Below are 24306 nucleotides of genomic sequence, written 5' to 3'. Positions count from 1 at the left end.
AAAACATTGTAACAAAATCCTTCAATTGTTAACATAATACTCTTTTTCAATTTGACCTAAGATTAGGACTTTAACAAAATACAAACTTCACCTGCAAACTTGCAAAAAAACATTATGTTACATAGCCCTATCTTCATGAAGAGTTTTCCAACAGTTTGTTTACATGGTTAATACAACCAGGGCTCGATTTGGGGGGAAAAAATCACAAGACTTTTACTGGACCAGAGAATTTGACAAGACTGGGATCGATATGAGGAGAACACTTTCTACACACTACATTGAAACTGCTGTTGGAACAAGCACTAAAAGAAGATATATTGGCATTCAATAGACATGTGTACTAAAATGCAATGAGGTGTTACTATTCAAATTAAAAAACACAATACCACTGGACTTGTACGGTCGTAAGTTTACTGGCCCAACGCTATAACCACTGGACTTGGCCTGTGGTCCAGTGTTGATTTCGAGCCCTGAAAACCGACACAATCAATTATTGTATGATTTGGAATTGTTTTATGCATATTCTACTAATTGTGTGTCAAGAATACATCAAGCAATGCCATTGTCCCTGGATGTAACCATCACACCTGTTTCTATATGATGCTGATCAGTTGGCAACTCAATACTTGTTGGTTTTCCCTGAACCTCTGATGGCCTGCTCCTTTTCACAAAGGGATGTGTACATCAATCTCCCATAGCATTTGCCACTTTATGCTGTTCAAAATACAAAAGTTAACAATTGAACATGTAAAATTAAGCTTTATATTAATTTGAAAAATACAAGTATCCATAATACCTAACAATCTGCAAACGAACTAGAATCGGTAAACATGAGATCCAAGTCATATTCAGTATAAAATTTATAAAAACAGCCCACTGTTTTTTGTTCCACTGTTGGGGACCTTTTAACTTTTTAAAAACACTAGTTGTTCCTCACTAAACTGAGAAAACAAAAATAATAATAACGTGCAATTTCACTCCAAAAAGGGCTCTAGTCTTGGTATGGGCAACAAGAAGAAAACAGTTCAAGAGTCAGACGGAAGTTAATCGGGGGAGTTGCATTCAGGAATTAATTTAGTAAAATTACTTCATACAATCAAACTGGGTACTACCCTAAGTAGACCAATGGACCAAAAAATCAGTATATCAAATGTATGTAGCATTTTTAATAAATATTTACCTGTTTACCAAAATACTACTACTAAGCAGTAAAGTACCAAGAGTTGTTTTGACTTGGGTTGGAACGGAACAATTTTTTTTATGTAACATAACATTTTGCAGCATATGTATTTGTCTTCGTCTGCTTACACTTCTACAGGAAATAAAATGGTGCACCGATTGTAAAGATAACAACTTGCCGTTAGCCTCTCTATCCTTTACGACTCTTAGTATTTGAGAGGGTCACATATATATATATATAAATGTTTCAAAATACCGTCCGACCGTCTGTGTGTTCAATTGTAAATTTGGATTACATGACTGTTTCTCCTATGTTAAAAAACAAGCTACTCGTGTTTATTATCAAAAAACTAAGTTGTACTGCTGTTGCTAAGTTAAAGTAATGTCAAGTGATGAGTCGTGAGATCAGTCAAATCAACTCGACTCAAGAAAGTTTAATTAAGCTAAGAAGGGTAAAACAAGAACATGCAGCATAAACCAAAGCTGTCGTATGACATACAGTAAAACCCAGTTTTGTTCGATGAAAAACAATGTATTACAATACATTTTAATAGTAGTAGTGGGGGTACGTGTGTGTTTGTATCAAGGATTCAAGGTATTTTGTTTTTAGTGTGATCTGTATTCTTTGTGCATACGGCTACGCATACACAAAAAAACTGCCCCACTCGGTAGACGTTTGTTCGTTAATTTTACTGTTTAAAATACTCACACATTGACTGCAATGTTACTGTAATGATTGCCCATGCAGTTTCCTTCCTGTCGACATGTTCGTAACTTTTACCAGCTCCAAAAATCGAACGTAAACAAGAAAAAACTAACTTTTTAGGACACCGCTCAGCGAACAAAGTTACGGTCGTCCATTTTGTTTTATTTGTAAGCGGCCTCTTGATAAATTTGCATATTCATCGTTTCTCGGTAATCCAACGATTCTATTGGTTCACGGATGAAAAGTGAGGTCAGCGATCGTGTCAAAGTTCAATTAGTTGAACTCTGTAGCGACGTCGCCAGCGCCTTTCAGCGACGCATCGCTGAGCATCGCTGAGGTCTCGACGATGACTATAAACTGTGTTTTTTAGGATCGCGCGTCAAGATTTCCATCGCGCGACCGTCGCGCGACCGACTATAAACCGGCCTAACAGTACACTAGCGGGATGCCGCGCTTCGCGCGGCACCCCGCTAGATGATGAAAATCCTTGACGCAAATATTTCGAAATGTAATGTGGGTCAGAGGGTGTTATACGCCTCTCTCAATATTTATGCATGGCGTCATAATTCTAACACAAAATGAAGCTATTTCGCACGTCCGCCACTACTTGCAGTGGCTGCGCCCACCTGGTTTTGGGTTAGACGACATACCTTATGCATACTTCTAGAAACTATAAGGCTCCCCCGTGAGCCTTATATGGGTCTAATATTTTGGGCTTCCTTAACGCTACACGTTTTTCAAATCAGCGTTGATAGGTGAAACTGACCGTTAGCCAGCAATAACTAAAGTTCCTTTTGTACTACAATACCAAAACTTTCCCCACACACTCAATATACATTCATAATGCTTGCATTTCCTTTTTAAAAAACATCGTCAAAAAATGACATTTTCACGTCCCACGATACATAGCGTTGCTACAGCACTATAAGTAAAGCGAGTTTTCGGAACATGCTGTTTGCCACAAATCTAATTTATCTACTGTTTTTTTTTTCGGGGGGGGGGGGGCGGTAAGAGCGTAGAGCGTAGGCCTCTTTTTAATTTATTCTCATCTGAATTGGTCTTGTAAACTTTCTGGTCAATAGGCTGCACGTTACGGGAGCACTAAACGTGAACGTCAAAAAGGTGTTTTGTTTATTGTCACTTTGGGCTTATTGCATCTCGCGAAATTTTAACGACAAACGACACAATTTCTGACCGCGTTCATGTTCACGCTGCTCTAGGAACAAACCTCCATACATCCCATATCTCTGGAACCCTATATCGTACAAACTAAATAAAAACGATAAATTCATCCTCACTCCTTAATTTTCTCTAACTTATTTCACAAGTTATTTTTAGGGTTTGTTACGTCCAGTTTGGGTCAATAGACAAACTCCTAAAAATGTACCCCATTCAGCCGCATGAGGTCTCTTTTGTTAATATTATCTCCAGTAACCAACCCGACAGGCCGATTGCTAAATTAGGCTACAAAATGGATTTGGCAAAATGTACATTCTGAGACCTGACCGACACATTGCTCTAACCAATTTTGTGAATGGACTTATTCAAAAGAAAACTTAATGTCGTTTTGCTTAACAACTTTGACCAAATGCAAAGTTCTTTTTTACAGCTTCAAAACAACCTTTGACGTACGTGTATAAGTTTCACAAACTTCCGTGATGGGGTAAACTTTGAAACTGCAACACTATACCTCCACGAACAGACCGTATTCTAAAACGGTATTCATGTACTCATTTGAGTTTACTGGCAAAAGATAGTGTCCATAGTTTTAAAACAGCAAGATACGTTTTGCATCAATAGTGAAATTTCTGTATGGAGGTTTTTGTAAGTCCGAGGTCGCCACCCACTTTCAACCTAAAGTGGTCCCACGGCGACCTCCTTCACCAAGCAACAGGTGGCCTGTCTCAAAACCAGACAACACACCACTCACAATACACTGACCAGAATGTAAGGAGCGGTTAGACTCTTTGTGTAAGATCCCCCCCACGCCCCAACCCCAAAATGTTATTAATTGTAAAGTTCCCTTAGACACCTTCCAACCTATAGCCGGCCCTACCCAATGTTTCCAAATTATAAAGCTTCCGTTTGATCCCATCCTTGTCCATCATGATAATTCTCATGCCGTTTGGAAGTGAATGCTTTTTTTTAAGCACAAACATGTCTCTGAACCCCACCCTCGAATGAAGCAATCGGGGTATAAATATGGGTACCAGCGAGGGTAGAGGTTGCGTGAATGAACAAGTCTTTGGAGCGATATACGTTTACCCAGGTTGTATACCCAGGGAGCTGAGAAAGATTACAGGTGAATGTTGTTGGCCCAATTACCAGGGCACCAGTAAAAAGCGCGTTGAAACGGTTATGTAGAAAATGCGCTATGTATCAATCAATCAATCAATCAGTTTATTTCCACAATTTCAAAATCACAATCAGTATCAAATCATAGGCAATGTATTAGTTGGAAATAAAGAAATAAATAGTTGTTTGATAAGATTAATTAAATGAATAATAAGCATTGACATTCGTGAAACTGTGGGGGACCCATACAGAAGCAAGGCTTGTAAGAGTATGGTTCCCTGAGCAAGCTTGTGCATTGAGCCGATAATTATTCAAATCCTACTGATAATTATTTAAATTGATGTGTTGTGTAAGAAGAACACAGGTAGGAAACATGTCCCGTATATAACAACTTGCTGTTATTATTATTAATAATCGCAGAACTCCCTTTATCTCTGGATTCTTAAACCTCATGTACCGCATTGGTGTACGAATTATCGAGGCTACCACCGGAACCACGCTGTCTAAGTGACGTCAGCTGGACATCAGATTGCGATTTGAAATTGGTACTCTTGGTGGCGCTCTCCCCCTCCTCATCCGGTATCCTCGGACAGAACACCTTCCTGTTACGGACTGGCAGCATATTCATGATGGTGACGCGCATCTGCTGTCGGCAGCAGAACATCAAGAAAATTAAGAGACCCTGGAGCGAGTTGAAAACCGAGAAGAGAACCTGGAAGACGAAATTGGAGGACTCGAAGATGGAGAGAAGACCGAAGACCCAGGTGAGACCGAGCAGCACGGATATGGCCACCGAGTTCTGGATGCGTTTGACGGCCTTACCTTTCTGGTTTTTCGCCAAGGTTGACTTTATACGTTGTCGAAAATACAGGTTCCAGAGAACCAGTATGAAGATGATTGTGTTGTAGAGCAAAACGAGAGCTAACACAACGATCTCAGCATACAGAAATGCCCAACCTCCAGGCCTCAAGAAGCAGCTTTAGAGAACATAAACATGTTAAGGTTTGTAACTTGGCCAAACTATACTTGTGAGTAACCAATGGTATGGAGGACGAAAAGTGGACATCTGCTTTTCTGGTATCAGAATTACAGAAAAGCAGATTTTATGTTTTTTTTTATATCAATTTTGCTCCTTTTCTTCTTTTCTGCTACCTGAAAAGCAGATTGAACGTTTTGTGAAAATGCATTTTCTACTTTTCTGTTACCAGAAAAGCAGGTTTTACTTTTTCTCCATTATGGAGGACGAAAAGTGGACATCTGCTTTTCTGGTATCAGAATTACAGAAAGGCAGATTTTATTGGTTTTTATATCTACTTTTCTCCTTTTCTTCTTTTCTGCTGCGTGAAAAGCAGATTGAACGTTTTTTGAAAATGCGTTTTCTACTTTAAAGCAGGTTCTACTTTTTTTCCATATGCTGGCGGACGAAAAGTGGCCGTTTGCTTTTCTGCTATTAGAATAGTAGAAAAGCAGATTTAACGTTTCGCGAATATGCCATTTTCTATTTCTCTGCTTTTCTACCACCTGAAAGGCAAATTTTACTTGGGCAGCCATTTGCCGCAACGTTTCGATTTATTAAACAAGTCCAAACGTGTCACCGGTTTTATGAAACCTCCACCGGTGTATTTCCTTTGAGATGCCGCGCCGCATGTGCGGTCATCTCAAAAACACCTCTTCCGAAATACGTACGCAAAAAAGGCAAATGGCCACTTTTCGGCCACCTAGGTATGGAGGGCGAAAAGTGGACATCTGCTTTTCTGGTATCAGAATTGCAGAAAAGTAGATTTTATGGGTTTTTATATCAATAATTCTCCTTCTCTACTTTTGTGCTACCTGAAAAGCAGATTGAACATTTTGTGAAAATGCATTTTCTACGTTTCTACTTTTCTGTTACCAGAAAAGCAGGTTTTACTTTTTCTCCTAATGCTGGCGGACGAAAAGTGGTCATTTGCTTTTCTGCTACCATGCAGAATAGTAGAAAAGCAGATTTAACGTTTCGTGAATATGCAATTTTCTATTTCTCTGCTTTTCTGCCACCTGAAAAGCAGATTTTACTCTAGCGGATGAAAAGTGGCCGTTTGCTTTTCTGCTATCAGAATAGTAGAAAAGCAGGTTTAACGTTTTGTGAAGAAGCAATTTTCTATTTCTCTGCTTTTCCGCCAACTGAAAAACAGATTTTACTCGGGCAGCCATTTGCCTTTTTGCGTTCAAAGGACCGCCCCGCAACGTTTCGATTTATTGAACAAGTCCAAACGTGTCACCGGTTTTATGAAACCTCCACCGGCGTATTTCCTTTGAGATGCCGCGCCGCATGTGCGGTCATCACAAAAACACTTCTTCCAAATACGAACGCAAAAAAGGCAAATGGCCACTTTTCGGCCACGTAGGTAAAATATGGATTTCTTGTATCCGTAAGGAGAAAAGGAGATGGCCACTTTTCGTCCGCCGGAGTAAAATCTGCTTTTCAGGTGGCGGAAAAGCAGAGAAATAGAAAATTGCATATTCACGAAACGTTAAATCTGCTTTTCTACTATTCTAATAGCAGAAAAGCAAACGGCCACTTTTCGTCCGCCAGCATATGGAGAAAAAGTAAAACCTGCTTTTCTGGTAACAGAAAAGTAGAAAATGCATTTTCACAAAACGTTCAATCTGCTTTTCAGGTAGCAGAAAAGAAGAAAAGGAGAAAAATTGATATAAAAAAAAAACATAAAATCTGCTTTTTGGTAATTCTGATACCAGAAAAGCAGATGTCCACTTTTCGTCCTTCATACAATGGGCCAAATTTCATGAGGTGCTTAAGCAGAAAATAGTGCTTAAAAATGTTTCTGCTGAGCAGAAATAAGCAGGATAGCAGCCATAACTTGTGCAAGGTAGTTTGCATGACTTCGCATGACCACCAACAAATCTGTGTAAGTTTAGGTTGAATCGGTTATTGGACTCACGAGAAAAACCTATTATGGTTTCACTGTTTTAAATTATTGGGTTTTTTAACTCACGAGATAAAAACTATTTGAGAGCATTTTAAGCAAAACTGTTTCAGCGTAATGCTTTCTGTAAAATCTCTATGTGCAAATAATTTACGTGCACATGTTTGTAATCACAATTTACCAGCATGACAAAGGAAACCAAAGGATTTAGTCGCTAATCTAAATCAACTTTTCAGTTGTCTGTGTCACACTAGAAGCCGACAACTGACGACGCCTGAAGACAGCTGACGACACCAAGTTTTAAAATGCACCTAAAACAACCTTTGAACATAAGTAAACTAGTTAAATGTATGTACAAGAGTCATAATATTTATCTACATCACCTTCCGTTGTTTTAGAATGCATTTAAAATGTGTTGTCGCCAGCTGTCGTCAGTTGTCTGCTTTTATTGTGACCGGTATGTAAAGGGTGTGTAAACTTACAACTGTTGGTTTTCATATTGCGTGTAATCCACTGCTAGGATGATTGTTACAATCAAAAGAGGCGTTCCTGTTAAAACAAAATATATATATATCATAAACATAGTGTGACTTATAGAAATACATAGATGACTATAGCTTCCCAGGAGTCTACAGAGAGAGTTGGACTAGTCGTGTAGACGATGTGACCTCTGACGTCACACGAAAACCATAACATGATTCGCGCGCATACCGCCGGGCAAAACCTTTGTGTTTTGGCAGCCAGCTAGAAAGTGTATGCAATCTTACCATGACCATTTCTACCTCCATGCCATGACTTAGTGTCTTTTTGCCCGTCGAAACATGACGTATAATGGTTTTTTTTCAACAGAGGGCGGTTTGAATGTAAACATGTCACATCGTCTATAGGATTAGGAGATTAAAAACGTATGGCTAGTCCTAAATTAGGACGAGTAGTACGTCCTAACTCGAGATAAGACTAGTCTTTTAAACTCTTTGTGAAATCCACCTCTGGTTTGTTATTACCCAACAAAACAGTTATACCAAAACTGGGTGTTACAATTTACACTTAGGGTAATGTCACATAATACAGATACCATAAAGAATCGCCAGTTGACATTATGACGTTAAAATATGGCAGCCATATTGCTTGTTGGCATGGATTTGCAAGATGACATCAGGTATTTTCGTGAAGTAAGCACCGGATAGCACACCTTTAGCACGCGTAGCATGCGTGATAGCACGCGTGATGAAATTGAAATCGCATAGTAAGCAAAACATCGGCCGCTAAGCAGCTCTATACGAATTTAGGCCCTGGGGTCGATTTCACAAAGAGTCCTAACTTAGGACTAGTCCTAGGAGATATACATATTGCATGGATAGTCCTAAATTAGGACGAGTAACTGGTCCTAACTCGAAATAAGACTAGGCCTAACTCTTTGTGAAATCTACCCCTGGTCTTTTTCGCCACATTGGCTGCCCATACATCCCTGCATTAATAACCTACCCCAAGCCAGCAAGGAAGCCTTCACAAGGAAATGCCTGAGTCCAAGGTTCACGACTTTGACTAGGAACATGTACAAGTTGGTCGCCTCGACAGCCATCCAGGCCAGCGAGGCAAGGGTGAAATAGTGAATCAGCACGGCGACCAGAATGCAGCCAGCCCTGGTGGCTGTTTGCTCGATGCCGATCAAGAAAATCGTGTATAGACACAGTAGAGACAATGAGAGACAGATGAGGATACGGCCTGGTAACTTCCCCCGGAGAGACCTGGGGGAGTAAATTCATTCATTCATTCATTCAGTAACATTCATTCAGTAACATTCATTCAGTAACATTTATGTCAATGATGTCATTCAATATAATAATGCACCTTTTCTAAATTACAATAGCAACAATTTTAGTATGAAGTATGTACAGAATGATTCATGCTTTTGTTCTGGACAGACAAACGTTAGTAAGACTAGAGTTCTACCAGCAATCAATGAGTTCTTCATTCATGATGTGCCAATGGGAACCTTTGAGCAAACCTAACATTTAGGCGGTTTATAAATGTTGATTGATTGATTGATAAATGATGAAATCTCACCTGATGGCCAAGTATACGACCAGTGTAAGAAGCAGTGCAATGATGGACACTCCACAACCTATCTTGCTTATGATATCCAAGGCAACGCTGCTCTGCTTCTGGCCATGAATATCCTTCAAAAATAAAAAGATGTCTCAAGATATCAATTTTCTTTCTTTAAACCACACGATAGAAAAAAAGGTCATTCATGAATATTAAAATGTTCATTTTGCGGTCCATTCATACGAGAAACAAAATTGGGCGTATAAGAAATGCCGTATCGCTGATGTACAATACTCCAACGTATTCTTATTTGCGTGGTTCGGTTCCTTCACATATACTATCCTTCACATATACTATAAAAATTATATCATGCTGTTGGGAAAGTTGCGAAACATTTAGCCATTAGAAATATGAAAGTAAAATCATTTTAATGAGTTAAAAAAGAGAACCATGGAGCGAGTTAGACTTGACCTCTATTTTGGGTCTCAAGTAAACATTAATTTTGCCCATATGTGACGTTCATGTTATCATTAAAAGTGTAATGGTCGCATATATTTGGGCGTAATTGGCAAATGGGATTTCAAAAAAAAATAAAGCATCCGGGTCCCAAGTTTTAATGTGGTGTGTTCAAAAATAAAATTGGATTGATAATTTTGTTATGGGCCTTTTTCATTTGGAAGAATTTCGTAGGCTTATAATGTAAACAAAAGATATTGTTTCATATGAAAACATATAGTCTTCGTTCGAGTTGTTTTTCTTTCTTTCTCGTTTATGAAGACTCGCGAGACTTGCACATCCTATTGCACAGCAACACAACCCGAGATATGTGTGACCTTTTCTTGAAGGCGGATGACGATGGGTTCTCACCACGAGTACAGCAAAGCTAGTTAAGTGATTGCATTTACACTCTGTCCTCCTGCTGGAGAGAGAGACTAGCTGACAGCCCTCTTTCGACCAATCACCAATGCCGTTGTTTAATTTGAAATCCCAGAAAACGCAATGAATGTTGGTGACGTCAGCAACTCCATTGATTGACTCACGGCTTGTCCGCGCCACGTCACTTTGGCGTACCTTTAAAATAAAACAACCAACTTATTACAAAATAACGTGATGTCGATCAAACCGTAAACATTTTACGAGTCGTTTGGATTTTCACATGTATGTTTTTTCTAACAAAAATATATAAAAATTGCATTCTGCAAATTTACCTCCACCTAATAATAGCTATAATGTAATTTATTTACAATGTAATTTAACTTACAATGTTTTGTGTTTGCAAATAATTAAATTAATATTATAATGCTGCACAAAACAATGAACAACAGCAACATCGGCAGGAACATTATAACAAAGCTTATACACAGAGACGCATCAAAATACAAAACGACATGTAAACAATGTAACCTGTGACGTCACATGGTTACAAAAGAGCCACGAGCCCGGACCTCCTGCAGGCACGATTTGCACACCGCCTGACGGAAAAATATTAATCTATACTCATTTGTTTTGAGATTGCATTGTCTTAAGGAATTGCCTCGTGTGACATGACCTTGTATGGCACGAAATAGACACAACTAGTGAAACTCACCTGCGACAGTAACAGAAATGACGTCACAACCGACGCGTTGGGCGGCAGGTTTTCGACAGTGGCCCCGTTAATTGAAGCCGAGACAATCCTGCTACCCACAGTGGGTGTAGAAGACGACGAACTACGGCCAGAGCCGAACAGCTTAGCGTTCTGATAGACAGTAAAACTGATTGGCACTTTGCCTATGAATTCAAAAATAGGTAACTTTAATTTGTTGAAACATTACAGTCAAAATTATACCATTTTTTTTGTGGAACCGTTCGGTTGTTTAAAATAACATGTGAAGATTTCATTTCAACTCAATATGTGGGATGGCACTCCTGTAGCTCCGTAGAACCCGGATCGAGACGTTGTGTGCAAGGATTTGTTTTATGTTAGAAATTCGTTTGTGTCATCCAGGCCGATCCTGGGCAGCTTGAACAGCTTGATCGTGTTGTAGGCCGATGGCGTTGAGGTCGTCTATAAGCTGTGATATATTTAGGTGCAGCGGAGGCTTCCACCCTGTCAAAAGGGTTCAGATGGCTGGTTTAAGAAGGTGGCGAGAGGCACCTCAGATCTTCGGAATGCACAATCTGAGAAACGTTACTGACAGTAACGCTTCTCAGAATCAAATTCGGGTGCATGAAAACTGATTTCAAAAATTTTGTTTATTAATGTGTATATACCTTTGACCATAAATACACGAGTATTCATCTTTATACAAACGATTGCGTCAAATCGAATGAAAAGTATCTGACTTTGAGGTAAATACAATAAGAAATGTTGTCTCACTTCAATACAATATATGTATTATTCTGCAACGGTGAAAAACATTCCTCCTAATTCCCCCCACCCGATATATTGCAATTTAATGTCTGGCTATAACAATCTGCCGAGAAAAGATGTTGGAATTTCTTTTGACACACACCTGTTTTGTTAACCAAGCTAAAAATATCTCCCGGTAGACTGATAGACGTGTCTATTGTCTTCCCGTCTCCCCCAGTCTCCTCACACTTGGTGCAGACGTTGACGTCATCTTCCTCCAGGTTCTCATTCCCGTCTTCGTTTTGCCTCGTCGAGAATACGATCCCTCTGAAGTTCTCCGTGAGTGGGACATTGAGCGCCTTGACTGCAAGGCTACTAGCCACTGCACTAAAGTTGCTGCCATTGGATACGACTAAGAATACCTGCTTCTCCACTGCCTTGACGATACGGGAGGTCGAGTTGTCACTTTGCAGGAGGGATTCTTCAGACACTTGTAGAACATTATTCACAACATTAATGACATCTGTAGTAACCTAAAGCAGATAACATTAAACCAATGGAAATTTAAATGAGTTACTGACACACCATTTGTCGTTGAAGTTGCGAGATAATTATGAAAGAAAATCACCCTTGTCACACGAAGTTGTGTGCTTTCAGATGCTAGATTTCGAGACCTCAAAATCTTATTATGAGGTCTAAATCAAAGTCGCGGAAAACTACTTCTTTCTCGAAAACTGCATCACTTCAGAGGGAGCCGTTTCTCACAATGTTTAATACTATCAACAGCTCCCTATTACTCGTTACGAAGTAAGGTTTTGTGCTAATAGTAATCGCCAACTGCCTATCGCTGGTCCTCGCGCGAACTTGGCTATTGTATCGTTTTAAAACCCTTGTCTTATAACCCGAACCTGTGGCGATGGGCTTCCGATGCTGATAATGTTGTCCAGGACGCTAGCCGTGGAGGAAATACCTTTACTGTCGATAGAGGATGTTTTATTCGTCAATGCCATCAAAGCCAGGGACACTTCGGCCACGTTGTCTTCTGTCACTTGTTGCTAACCACAATCAAAGGTCATATGGAAATAGAAATAGAAAAGATAACGGTGTTCATTTTGGTGATGGGGGAAGTGGGGAAAGTATGAACGGGTTAACTTAAACGAATTCTTCAGCGTGCTTACTTCTGATAAATTATCCAGGTAGTCGTTGACACTTGGCTTTTCGTAGCATTCAACAAAAACAGGATCGCTCCAGAATGCGCCAGTTTCGGCGCTTCCACTGCATTCGCGTGAAGCACGGGGAGTCATTGTACCTTCAGATGAAGAAAAGAAATTAGGTGGGTCAAAATAAAGTGCGCCACCTAGTGTTTGCAAACAAGAGATTATTTTAAATGGGGCAGTGTTCATTATTTCATTATTGCATTCAACACTCACATTTCACGCAGAAATCTATATTTCGTGCTTATAACAGGCATTTTAAAGTCTTTGGTTGTATTGTGTCATTGGTACTCACGTCCACCGAGGAAGGATCCTATAATCTTTATTTTAACGGTTTCATTTTTTATATACATTTATATTGATTTTTACTATTTTTTCGTGTGTGTACATCATCTAAACTGCGCATGTATTCCATTTCCCTGTAAAGACACATATTTGCGCACTGTATTGAGAAGGTGTCGTGGACAAATAGGGTCCAGTCCAACAGTAAAAAAGAAGGGAGATCTTATTATGTTACTTTTAGGCACAAGACACGTTACGAGCAATGTAGAGCTGTTGGTTGTATAAAACATAGTGGGAAACGGCTCCCTCTGAAGTAACGTAGTTTTTGAGAAAGAGGTTTCCACACAACTATTTAAATCTGATAAAAGACTAAAGGCCGGAAGTGTTCTTTTGGAATCTGAAAGTTATCACATCATTTCTGCAACAAGGGTATATGTTTTCTTTCACAATCCTCTTACAATATCGGTGATCAATAATTGAGTAAAAAATTAAAGGAACACGTTGCCTTGGATCGGCCGAGTTGGTCTTGGAAAAGCGTTTGTAACCGTTTTTTATAAAATGCATATGGGTAGAAAGATGTTGTAAAAGTAGAATATAATGATCCACACAAACATGCCTCGAAATTGCACGGTTTTCCTTTTACTTCGTCGACTAACACGGTCAGCCATTTATGGGAGTCATACTTGTGACTCCCATAAATGGCCGAACGTGTTATTTCGCAGAGTAAAAGTAAACCACGCAATTTTGAGGCAAACTTGTGTGGATCATTGTATTCTACTTCTAAACCATCTTTCCAACCATATGTATTTTATAAAAAACAGTCACAGACGCTTTTTATAGACCAACTTGTCCGATCCAAGGCAATGTGTTCCTTTAACACATTTGTTATTTAATGCATATGTTTGGATACACACCCATTGAGTGACAATGACCTAACGTGTCCAGGGGTGGATTTCACAAAGCGTTAGGACTAGTCTTATCTCAAGTTAGGACCAGTTACTCGTCCTAACTTAGGACTATCCATGCAATTTGTGTATCTCCTAGGACTAGTCCTAAGTTAGGACTATACCTAACTCTTTGTGAAATCGACTCCAGTGCCTTTAATGAGAAAGTATATACTTACTTGGATCATCGGTCACTGTACATTCCTCCACTGAGTTTTGAGATGACGATGGCTGTGTTGCTTCGAATGTGACAAACCCACCACTCATTAATATATAGATATCATCAGGACACCAGGCTGAGTAGTAATGTTAAAATTTATGCCTTTAATTTTTCAGCAGTTGAGAAGTAATTTACGGTCAGTCAATCTTAGGTGATAATAACATCAAAGTATTATATAGCGCACGTACCAACAAGGTACTCAAGGCGCTTAGAATGTACTTTTTTTATACCAAAAAGATATGTTATTGAAGTTAAGAATTCTAAGACCCAATTCTATAGCATCTTACAAGGGTTTACAAGGTGCTACGGAGCTAGCCCTATATAGGACTCTTCCTTTGTACAATACGAAAGTGTAAGACCACCAGGGCTACTACGGCGCATGAATTAGCCACAGCCAGGAACACCGGGGCGAACCTATTCTCTTTTTGACAAGTGCACTGAGTTCTTTTACGTGTTCACAACACACGGGGCCAACGGCTTTACGTCCCATCCGAAGGACAAAGCAATGGTTAAGTGAGTTAATAAGGACAGAGATGAAGAAGAAAAAAACGGTTATTGTGTTCAACGGCGCAGTGAAGTGCCCAGACGTCCTATATATGTTTTATCAATTACTTACTCCTGTATTGCATCAGTAAATACGTTGGCTAAACAAAGTATGACACATGACGCATGTTCCACCAATCAACAAATAACATTACTATGTTCTTACATAGACTTGAGTAATTCTTAAATGACAGGTATCTATATAAAACGTACGTCTTTTGTACCCTAATACGTCCCTGAACTACTATGGAAAAATATTGCGTGTTGAAAAGCAACCAAGCAAGTGTGACACCAATCGATGAGTATCATTGGCTTCAACTTAAACTGGTTGAATAGACCCTATCCTAGAAAGGGTTAAAAACTATTCTTATTTTTTTTAAACGTTGACTGTTCCGAATGTAAACGTTTCTTACGTACCAGTTACGGATACATCGAATTCGCATGAGTCATTACACGAACAAATGGATTCTCCCAAAGCTGTGCATCGAACTGTACTTCGACCAATCGGGAATCGGCTGCCGGATTGTGGATAACATTGAAAGTCTACTGTGCAGCTGGGGTTACCACCAGCAGCGATGGGATCCGCCCATGTGACGATGGTGTGGTTTCGCCCATCGTAGATATCACGACGGGTTTCCGTTGGCAGACCCGAACACCACCCAAAATAATCTGAAACATAGTTCGAGAAGAGAGAAAACGGTCATCTATCCGCCTTTGTTAAAAACTTTTAAGTTTTAGAAGAACTCAGTTCCTTGACTCGTTCATAAAATTAGGTGTATCTAAGTTATTGGCCTTGTCTCACACTACTTGTATGCTCCATTCTTGTCCATATGTGACTGTACCTTGTTGTACTAAATGTTTGTTTGTCCATAAGAGAACAAAAGCATCTCGCTTGACATTATACATTAAAGGCAGTGGTCACTATTGATAATTGTCAAAGACTAGCCTTCACAGTTGGTATATCTCAACATAATGCATAAAATAACAAACCTGTGAAAATTTCAGCTCAATCGGTCATCAAACTTGCGAGATAATAATGAAAGAAAAAAAACACCCTTGTCACACGAAGTTGTCTGCGTTTAGATGGTTGATTTCGAGACCTCAAGTTCTAAATCTGAGGTCTTGAAATCAAATACGTGGAAAATTACTTCTTTCTCGAAAACTATGGCACTTCAGAGGGAGCAGTTTCTCACAATGTTGTATACCGTCAACCTCTCCCCATTACTCGTCACCAAGAAAGGTTTTATGCTAATAATTATTTTGAGTAATTACCAATAGTGTCCACTGCCTTTAAATATTGTCATTAAATTGCTGTTTATTATTGAAGTATTGTGTGCCTAATTATATCATACTCTTCTGTTTGATTATTGTTATATCAATATCTTTGGATTTAAAAATGCAAACTTTTACCAAATGAATTGTACAATACTTAAGTTGCAACTTTTTGTAATAATAGAATTGAACAATATTTGATATCGTAGAAAAATGCAGTCTTCGTTGCAGTTAATATCTTGTTTTTGGAAAGAAACTTGCTAGACAAAAAAACAACTCCGACCAAAGATTGGTTTAAAGGCACTGGCACACCAATATTCTCACTTGGTGTGTTCAAACATTCATAAAATGCCAAATCTGTGAAAACTTGGGCTCATCAATGATGCAAGAGAGTAATGAATTAAAACTTACACTTGGTGCACATATCGTGTGCTTTCATCAGATGCCCAATAAAATGCTTCAGGCCTGAAGTATTTTAGTTTTTGAGTGAGAAGTTACACTCTCTCAAAAACTGCGTTACTTCAGAGGGAGCCGTTTCTCTCAATGTTTTATACTACCAACCTCTCCCAATTGCTTGTTACCAAGCAAGTTTTTATGCTAATCATTATTTTGAGTAATAACCAATAGTGGCTATAGTGCCTTCAAAAACGAAACCATGACGATGTTGAAGGCTGCATTTTGGACGGGGGAAACCTACATAGGGATCGGTAGGTAACCCGATCCAAATCATGAACACAAGCTGGGTTTTCAGTTTTTCAGATATTGTTAGTGATACACATCTAAATAAGTAACCTAGTTCCCGATTGGGGCAAAACCAAAAAGTAAATGGTTACCGTATTCACATCTCTGGCCGATTATCCCATAAGGGCAATCACATACACCGTCAGTACAATTGCCATTGTTAAAACAATATGCACCTGTAGAGCATTGATCAACAGCTTCTGAAAAGGAAATAAAAGACAATGTTTTTGTCCCCTCTCAATAACAAATAATACACGCATCCATTGACGAACTTTGCCTGTTCGTGCGGCCACAACCATTCCTAATAACTATAAACTCTTAAATGACCATACACTCTTGAATAATTATAATTTTAATAAGTTAGCATGTGGCTTTAGATGTGTCTGGGCTGTATATGAATAAGTATAACCTATGAACAACACTTTAAGGATTACATAATTAATGATGCGCAGAAAAAGTAAACTAAATTCCTTTACAAAAGCAATCGACCCTTCAGCAGAGTCTTTATTTATTTCATTTTATTTCTTAAATCTTTAGACATACACAATAGTTACAAGTTGTACAGGGGCTGTCAAGGTTAAAACAAAAGTATAAAAACTGTCATCAAAAGATGTGTAAAACCAGACCCCTTTCTCGTTGACTAAATACTTTTACAATAACTGTTATGGGATGGCAACATACTCTTGGTGTAGGCATTACTAAGGGAAAACGTGTTAAAGGAACATTGTATAATAAGGTAAGGCAACAAAAATTATTTTGTGTATAAAGCGGATTACATAAAGTGCACCGCCAGCACCTGTCTTGTAACAAAATCCAATTCTGTAAGCATGTTATTTAAATTTCAATACATGCATTTCATTTTCGATTTTCGGAAGTATTTACAAGAAAGAGCTTGAAATCTAGAGTGCATGAGCCACTTCGGACTTGCAGCTGCGCATGTCTGTTACTGCTGACAAAGAATTTTGTCTATCTCACGTAACCTTTTGACAATACCCACTGGTATTGTCAAAAGGACACGGGAGATATAATGGGTGCGTTCGTTTAGCTTCCCTGGGTCGACCCCGGTGTGTGGCGGTTTTTTTCCAGGACGAACGTGGGTAACTATCTGCATTCGTTCGTCCTGGAAAAAGAAAACGTCACACACCGGGGTCGACCCGGGGAAGCTAATCGAACGCGCCCTATAGACAAATTGCGTTGTCAGCAGTAACAGACAGGCGTAGCTGCAATTCCGAAGTGGCTTATCGCAGTTGGTTCAACATACCGATTGTCGTAATACTCGTCGGTGTTGTGATTGGCTGGTCGGTTGTGCCATGATCGACAGTGGTCTCTTCCGTTGTGGTCATTTCATCAGTGGCCGACATTATAGTTGTTGGCTGGGAATAAGTCGTAGCGCTGTCACCAGAGGTGTATTCCACTGTGGTCATATCTGGAGTGGTCATTATTGTTGTTGGGTCGCCAGATGTGGCAATGTCGAAAGTGGTATTTTCCATAGTTCTCATGTCATATGTGGTCAGCGTTGTGTTTTGCTTAATAGTTGTGCTTAACGGTTTTGGCTGGTCAGTTGTGAAGCTGTCGCCAGTGGTGTCGGTCACTGTGTTCATTCCATTAGTGGCCAGCATTGTTGCTGGCTCACCAGTTTCTGTCATTTTAGGTGTGGCACTGTCGACAGTAGTCTCTTCTGTGGAGGTCATTTCATATGTGGTCACCGTTGTGTTTGGCTGGTCAGTTGTGGTCATTAAAGTTGTTGCCATTATTGTAGTTGGCTGGTCAGTTGTGGAGATGTCGACAGTAGTGTCTTCCGTTTTGGTCACTTCATTAGTGGCCAATATTGTTGTTGGCTGGTCAGTTGTTGCACTGTCGACAGTGGTGTCTTCAATTGTGGTCATTTCATTAGTGACCAGCATTGTTGTTGGTTCGTCAGTTATTAAAATTGAAGTTATTGCCTTGTCGACTGTACTCTCTTCACTCGTGGCCAGCATTGTCGTGTCAGTTGTGGCTCGGGTTGTAGCGTGATCGACAGTAGTCCCAACCATTGTGGTCAATGCTGTTACTGGCAGGTCCGTTGTAGTGCGTCCAGTAGCAGTCTCTGTGGTCATGTTGTAAGTGACCAGCGTTGTATTTGGCAAGTCGGTTGTCACCACTTCAGTTGTGGTGTTGTCGACATCGATGTCTTCTATTGTGTAGGTTTCATATGTGGCCGGCGGTTCATTTGTTGAGTTCATTTCACTCGTACCATAAGCAATGGTTGAATTCGGCGTTGTGAAACTTTCAGTGACCAGAACAGAGGTTGGCTGGCCAGTGGTGGTTCCCATAGTTTCATTAGTGTTATTCATTCCATCAGGGGTGTATCTGAATGTGGAGTTCTCATAATTTGTCTCATTCAAAGTGGAGGTTGTCTGACCTGTGAAAATAATCGGAGATAACAAACAGACAACAAAAACAGAAACTGTCACAAACAGACAGACGAACGCGTATCATTATTGTCAGAGAAACAATGTGAAAATAAAGAACGAATGTGGGATATTGGAATGTGTAATTTTGTAACTGGAAATCATTCAAGCCACTTAGTTTTATATAAAATGTTGTGCACTTGCGGGAAAAAAGTATGGCCAACAAGTATGGTACTACAGGACAAGCAGAGCCTAATTTCAAAAACCTATTTAACCAAAACATATTGCTTAAAATTGTTTTTTTTTTTTGCTAAGCATTGCCAAGCTATGCTTAGCAACAATTTTAAGAAAGTTACACGGAGTGTGTGACACGGTAGTATATCTTTTTGGCAACCTTAGAAAATATACGATGGTATTCCTCTGATCATCAGAGTGTGGGTTTGAATCCCGAGCCATGCATGACACTTGTGTTCTTAAGCAAAACACTTCACCATTGTTTCGTCCTTCGGATGGGACGTAAAGCCGTTGGTCCCATGTGTTGTGTAACGCATGTAAAAGAACCCAGTGCACTTATCGAAAAGAGAAGGGGTTCGCCCCGGTGTTTCTTGTTGTGGCTGCTGTATGCGCCGTAGCACCTTGTCAACCCTTATAAGATGCTAAATAATTGGGTCTCAGAATGCATCACTGCAATAACCTATCTTTCTGAAAGTTTGTATATACTCAGCGCCTTGAGTACCTTGTTTGGTAAATACGTGCGCGGTATAAGACTTTGATTTCATCCTAATTTTGTTGCAAACAGCTTCTTTTTGTGCTTAAAGCCATTATACACTTTCGGAACAGAAAAAAATCGCAGATTTACAAATAACTTACAAGGTTTACAGAAGGTAATGGTGAAAGACCTCTCTTGAAATATTATTCCATGAAATGCTTTACTTTTGGAGAAAACATGAACTCAATTATCAATTCTCGATCGAGAATTACAGATTTATTTGGCAAGCAGGGTAAGGGGCTAACTGAATGTATCGAATCATTCATTTGGGCATCTCAGTTGGTGCCTAAGAGGAGAGGGCAAGAGTTCTATACGCCCCCCCCCCCCAAAAAAAAAAAACAAAAAAAAAAAACTAATAACACATTGTGCGCTCTATGACATTTCACACAGCACTGGTCCCTACGACTGGGTTTGTGTGGAATAGAACACACTCACACTATGTATGTGGTGTTTTTGTGGGGGTTTTTTTTTGGGGGGGGGAGTGGGGAATTGGCTCGAAAAGCAAGTAAAGGGTTTGAGGAAACTTAAAATAAAAATTGTAAATAAATATCCCGCATATATTGGCAACACGCCTACAGCATCCTCATTTGATTAAACCCGTTTAATATTTACTCTGTGTGATGTGTTTATTCATTATTGACGTGGATTATTAACGGTACTGCGTGCGTAAAATGCATTATGAAAATGAAACAACAATGAATTATTTATATTTGTTATCAGTCTTATTTGCTTTTGCTTTGTTTCAGTGCATCATGTGTAGCTTTCTCACACAAGATGAACAAAGAAGGGGTTTTAGGGGAAATTTATCATTGGTTATAAAATGGTGTGTTGTGGCCGAGCGGCTATAAGAGCGCGTGGTTCGTTCTTTGATGTTTCTGATCATTCGGAGTGTGGGTTTGAGTCCTTTTATCAAATTAATAAAGCCAGTAAGCACAAACATGTGCTAAACACAGAACAAATATAGCGCAGTAGAAACTGGGTACTAGCCGAAATTCCATAAAGTTTTCTTTGTTGCAACTGGTGCCCAACTCATCTTAGCAAAGATATTTGTTCTTTTGTTATTTCACTTGTCCCTTACAGTTTCCCATAGACTTCACACAATTTTCCATGGAGCACCCATGTCTTAAGAATTCCCTCATGGTGACCTTTTGTTTTCCCCCGTTTATGTTTTGTTAGTGGTCTCATAAGATACCGAAAATGAGCATACGATCTAATGATGTCAGGTCGGATCGCTTATTGAGTCAACTTGAGACAAAAATTAAATAATAATTTCTTAAAAAATAAACTAACACCTGGCGAAACGGTTTCACTGGTCTTCGGAACGAGGTTGTCATCGATTCGTTTTAATTGCCGCACAGTGTCGTGCAAAAAATCATTTCATTTCGACACGGTAAAAGAGCGATGTTTAGCGCCGACCTAAGATAGTGTTGGAAGGTTTATATAGGTTTTCTCGGCCAATTTCGGAAAAAGAGCAGCCAATATAACCACCAAGCTATTCCATTTCGCGCGAAATCGAATACTACTGAAAATGGTCATTCGATTTCGACAAAGAATGACGGTACGCGAAGTTGAACAGAGTGATTAAGGAATTTTACTCGACTTTAAACGAAATTGAATGGCCGAATTCTGAATTTGAAACGGAGTAACAACTGGAGAGGCAAAACAGCTTTAATTCGAACGCATGAAAATGACATTGACTGCTCATTTGCCGAATTTGACCGAGAAAAACTTTAGAATCGAGGGACATATAGAAATTGAACACTGTAACAAAGCCTTGATATATGGATGGCATGGGGTGCTTTGGACGTAGGGCGTTCACCTCTCACCATTGTGGCCATGGCTCGATTCCCGCCTAAGGCTGTGTTAGTCAAGTCTTGATGCAGCAAGTTTTGCTGTAGCAGCTGAAAATACCCAAATTATTATTAACTTGTTCCCTTGGGCCTTACGTTGTGACGTCACCGCGACGGCAGAAAAGGATTTACGTTCAACAACCACACCATAGAGTACCGATTGTTTTGTGGCAAGAAGAGGGCTTTTTAAATTAGAAAAAGTGATTAGATTTTTTTTTTTTTTTTTTTTTTATTTAGAATAAAGTGATTTCTCTTATGCGGTAGCAAGCATAGAAAGAAGAAAGAGCTCACCTTGAACGACCGCTATGAGTGCCGATAAAACAAGCATGTGTTCCCTTCGAAACTTCGCCATCGTTCACGATGATGTGTAAGCTCGCTTCACCGAGATGCTCTGCCGACAGACCGCGGCTCAGTAATAGTCGCGAATGGCTTTGTCGTTTTCATTGTCTAATACGGCTTCGGCTCCAGATTCGGCTCAGGCTAGCTTGGCCCCACGGTTGTTTTGCCAATATTGTGCGTTCTTTGCGTACGTGCTTAGGGCTTCAGACGAGAGAACGGAGCTTGAAGCCGAATACAAAGCCGAAGCCGTATCGGAAAAGGCTAAAGTCCATTTCCAAAGGGCGGCTCCTATATGCCTACTGCGCGACTAAACTATTGGATTCAATACTATCACTTTTCACAAGAGGGAATAATTAAAAAAAAATTTAATAAGCAGATTTTGTTTCTGTACCTTTTCTGCTTCATTCGGGGAGAGGAACAGTAAATTAGGCCTTCCACTTACTAAAAACACGACTTTGGTTTTTTTTTTTAATGTTAAAATCTCTCTTATATGTTTTATTTTTCTTTGAAACATTACCTTGAGCTCAAAATGAAGTATGCCGTTCTCGGTATACGGCCTTTCGAAATTACGGTGGGGTTCGGGCTCTGAATCCAGCTTCCCCGATGTAGTCACGACTTTCATCAGTATAGTTCGTAACTATGACACTGCCAAATAATAAAACACCAAAATGGACTCATAAGCCGTCCGGTATAAAACAAAGCAAGATCTCAGTCGTGGTTTGGAAAACACTTTACATCAAAACCCAGTTTGGAACCATTAGATTGTTTAAATCCTATTAAATATAGACGTATATACATTACACCTACTACGTGGAAATTTTAATTCAAAAGCCCCTTTTACACGAGAACAATTTAGCAAGTGTCTCTTGCTAAACTGCAAGGTTATAATGTACCTTGTATGAAAAGAAAACAAAATCTATACTGTCCAAGTTCTCTTGCAAAATCTTGTTACACATTGCGAATTTAGCTTCTTGAAAATAGAAAACAACTGTTCTAGAAAATACATATTAAATGGCCCGATGTAAAGTCTACTGGAACCATAAACAAAGACAAAAATAAGGTTCGCTTGAATTAAAGTGAAGGTACGAAACAGTTGCCTAGTGCAGTTTATTTGTTTATTCGTATTTCTTTAGTCGTACTTATTTGAATTCTCATTTTAGCGAAATTGATTGCCTCTTCACGAAATTGAAAATAACTAAATGAGCAAAATCTACAGTCTAGCCAGCTTTGCTAAATTGAATGATGATTGTGTGTCACGAAAAAGAATGACGATACACTAAATTGAACAGAGTGCTAAAGGAATTTGACTCGACTCAAAACGAAATTGAATTACATAATTCTGAATTTGAAACGCAGTAACAACTGGAGAGGCAAACAGCTTTAATTCGAACGCATACAAATAAAATTGACTGCTCATTTGCCGAATTTGACGGAGAAAACCTTTAGAATCGAGGGACACATAGAAATGAACATACCCGCACTAAATACTGACTGAATAATTATTAACTTTAATTGTGTGTGGTTATATCTATCCACATAAATTTATGGGACTCATACCGCTGTTTGAAGCCCTCTGTAAAACAACATCAAATATGAATTGCTATATATCTTGTGGTTACTTTAAAATTTTGCAGGTTGGGTTGTTATTTTTTCGATAGACTTCCGGCTCGTTTTCAGGATGAAATGATTCACAGATTGACAATACAGCTCCTGTTTTTCTGCATTATCTCAAAAACGCTACCACCTTGTGAAATGAAATGGAATGTTCATAATGTTATAAGCTGTATTGTATATTTATTAACATCTCTATTTATATAGGATTAAAACAAATCGGATGGTTAAAAAAAAAGAATTAGTTTAATATTCCATCGAAAATCGAAGGGTATGAGATTGACCTGCGATTGGCTTTTGAAAACAAATACAAATAAAACACAAATCGAAATAAGTCAATAATAATGTTTTACTTATTTATATACTTTCGCTTTGGAACCCACACGTTTTCTTTTATGTAAACCTTTGTGAGTTTTTATTTAGAGCCTGCACTAATGAAAGAGAAAGTGTATTCGAGTATTCAAATATGCTGATTGAAAATATTTGACCTCATTGGACGGGATGTGGTAAATAGTGCCTTTGGGCAAAGGCCTAGATCTTAAAGACAATGGACACTATTAGTAATTGTCAAAGACCAGTCTGCTCACTTGGTGTATCCCAACATGCACAATATAACAAACCTGTGAAAATTTGAGCTAAATTGGTC

The 24306-nt window shown here is 39.2% G+C and overlaps 1 protein-coding gene across 2 annotated transcripts; it reads right to left on the bottom strand.

Moving 5' to 3' along the window:
* Window positions 1-1909: 1909 nt before the first annotated feature.
* LOC139954559 (adhesion G-protein coupled receptor G6-like) lies at window positions 1910-22689 on the bottom strand. Of its 2 annotated transcripts, none has more exons than XM_071954422.1 (14): window positions 22567-22689; window positions 17963-19102; window positions 16794-16901; window positions 15106-15357; window positions 14105-14221; window positions 12664-12794; window positions 12394-12540; window positions 11649-12018; window positions 10742-10923; window positions 10021-10224; window positions 9172-9284; window positions 8590-8852; window positions 7587-7653; window positions 1910-5157 (listed from the first exon to the last, which is right to left on the bottom strand). In XM_071954422.1, exons 2-14 carry the CDS (start codon window positions 19032-19034, stop codon window positions 4623-4625), a joined length of 3561 nt encoding a protein of 1186 aa, XP_071810523.1. In that variant the 5' UTR covers window positions 19035-19102; window positions 22567-22689; the 3' UTR covers window positions 1910-4622. The 2 variants fall into 2 exon arrangements, with proteins under 2 accessions (XP_071810523.1, XP_071810522.1); XM_071954421.1 differs by lacking the exon at window positions 22567-22689 and adding an exon at window positions 22002-22112.
* Window positions 22690-24306: the final 1617 nt, after the last annotated feature.

This window comes from Asterias amurensis, chromosome 2, assembly GCF_032118995.1.
Source record: "Asterias amurensis chromosome 2, ASM3211899v1".
Taxonomy (NCBI): domain Eukaryota; kingdom Metazoa; phylum Echinodermata; class Asteroidea; order Forcipulatida; family Asteriidae; genus Asterias; species Asterias amurensis.
Note: the sequence above shows the minus strand (reverse complement) of the source record. Positions and strands in the feature narration are given on the sequence as shown.

Coding starts and splice junctions, on each gene's coding strand:
- LOC139954559 (XM_071954421.1), bottom strand. CDS start 22,062: ATGGCGAAGTTTCGAAGGGAACACATGCTTGTTTTATCGGCACTCATA. Junction 12,541..12,663: donor ACCTGGATAATTTATCAGAA/GTAAGCACGCTG, acceptor GATTGTGGTTAG/CAACAAGTGACAGAAGACAA. Junction 7,654..8,589: donor GGCTTCCTTGCTGGCTTGGG/GTAGGTTATTAA, acceptor TTGTTTTAACAG/GAACGCCTCTTTTGATTGTA.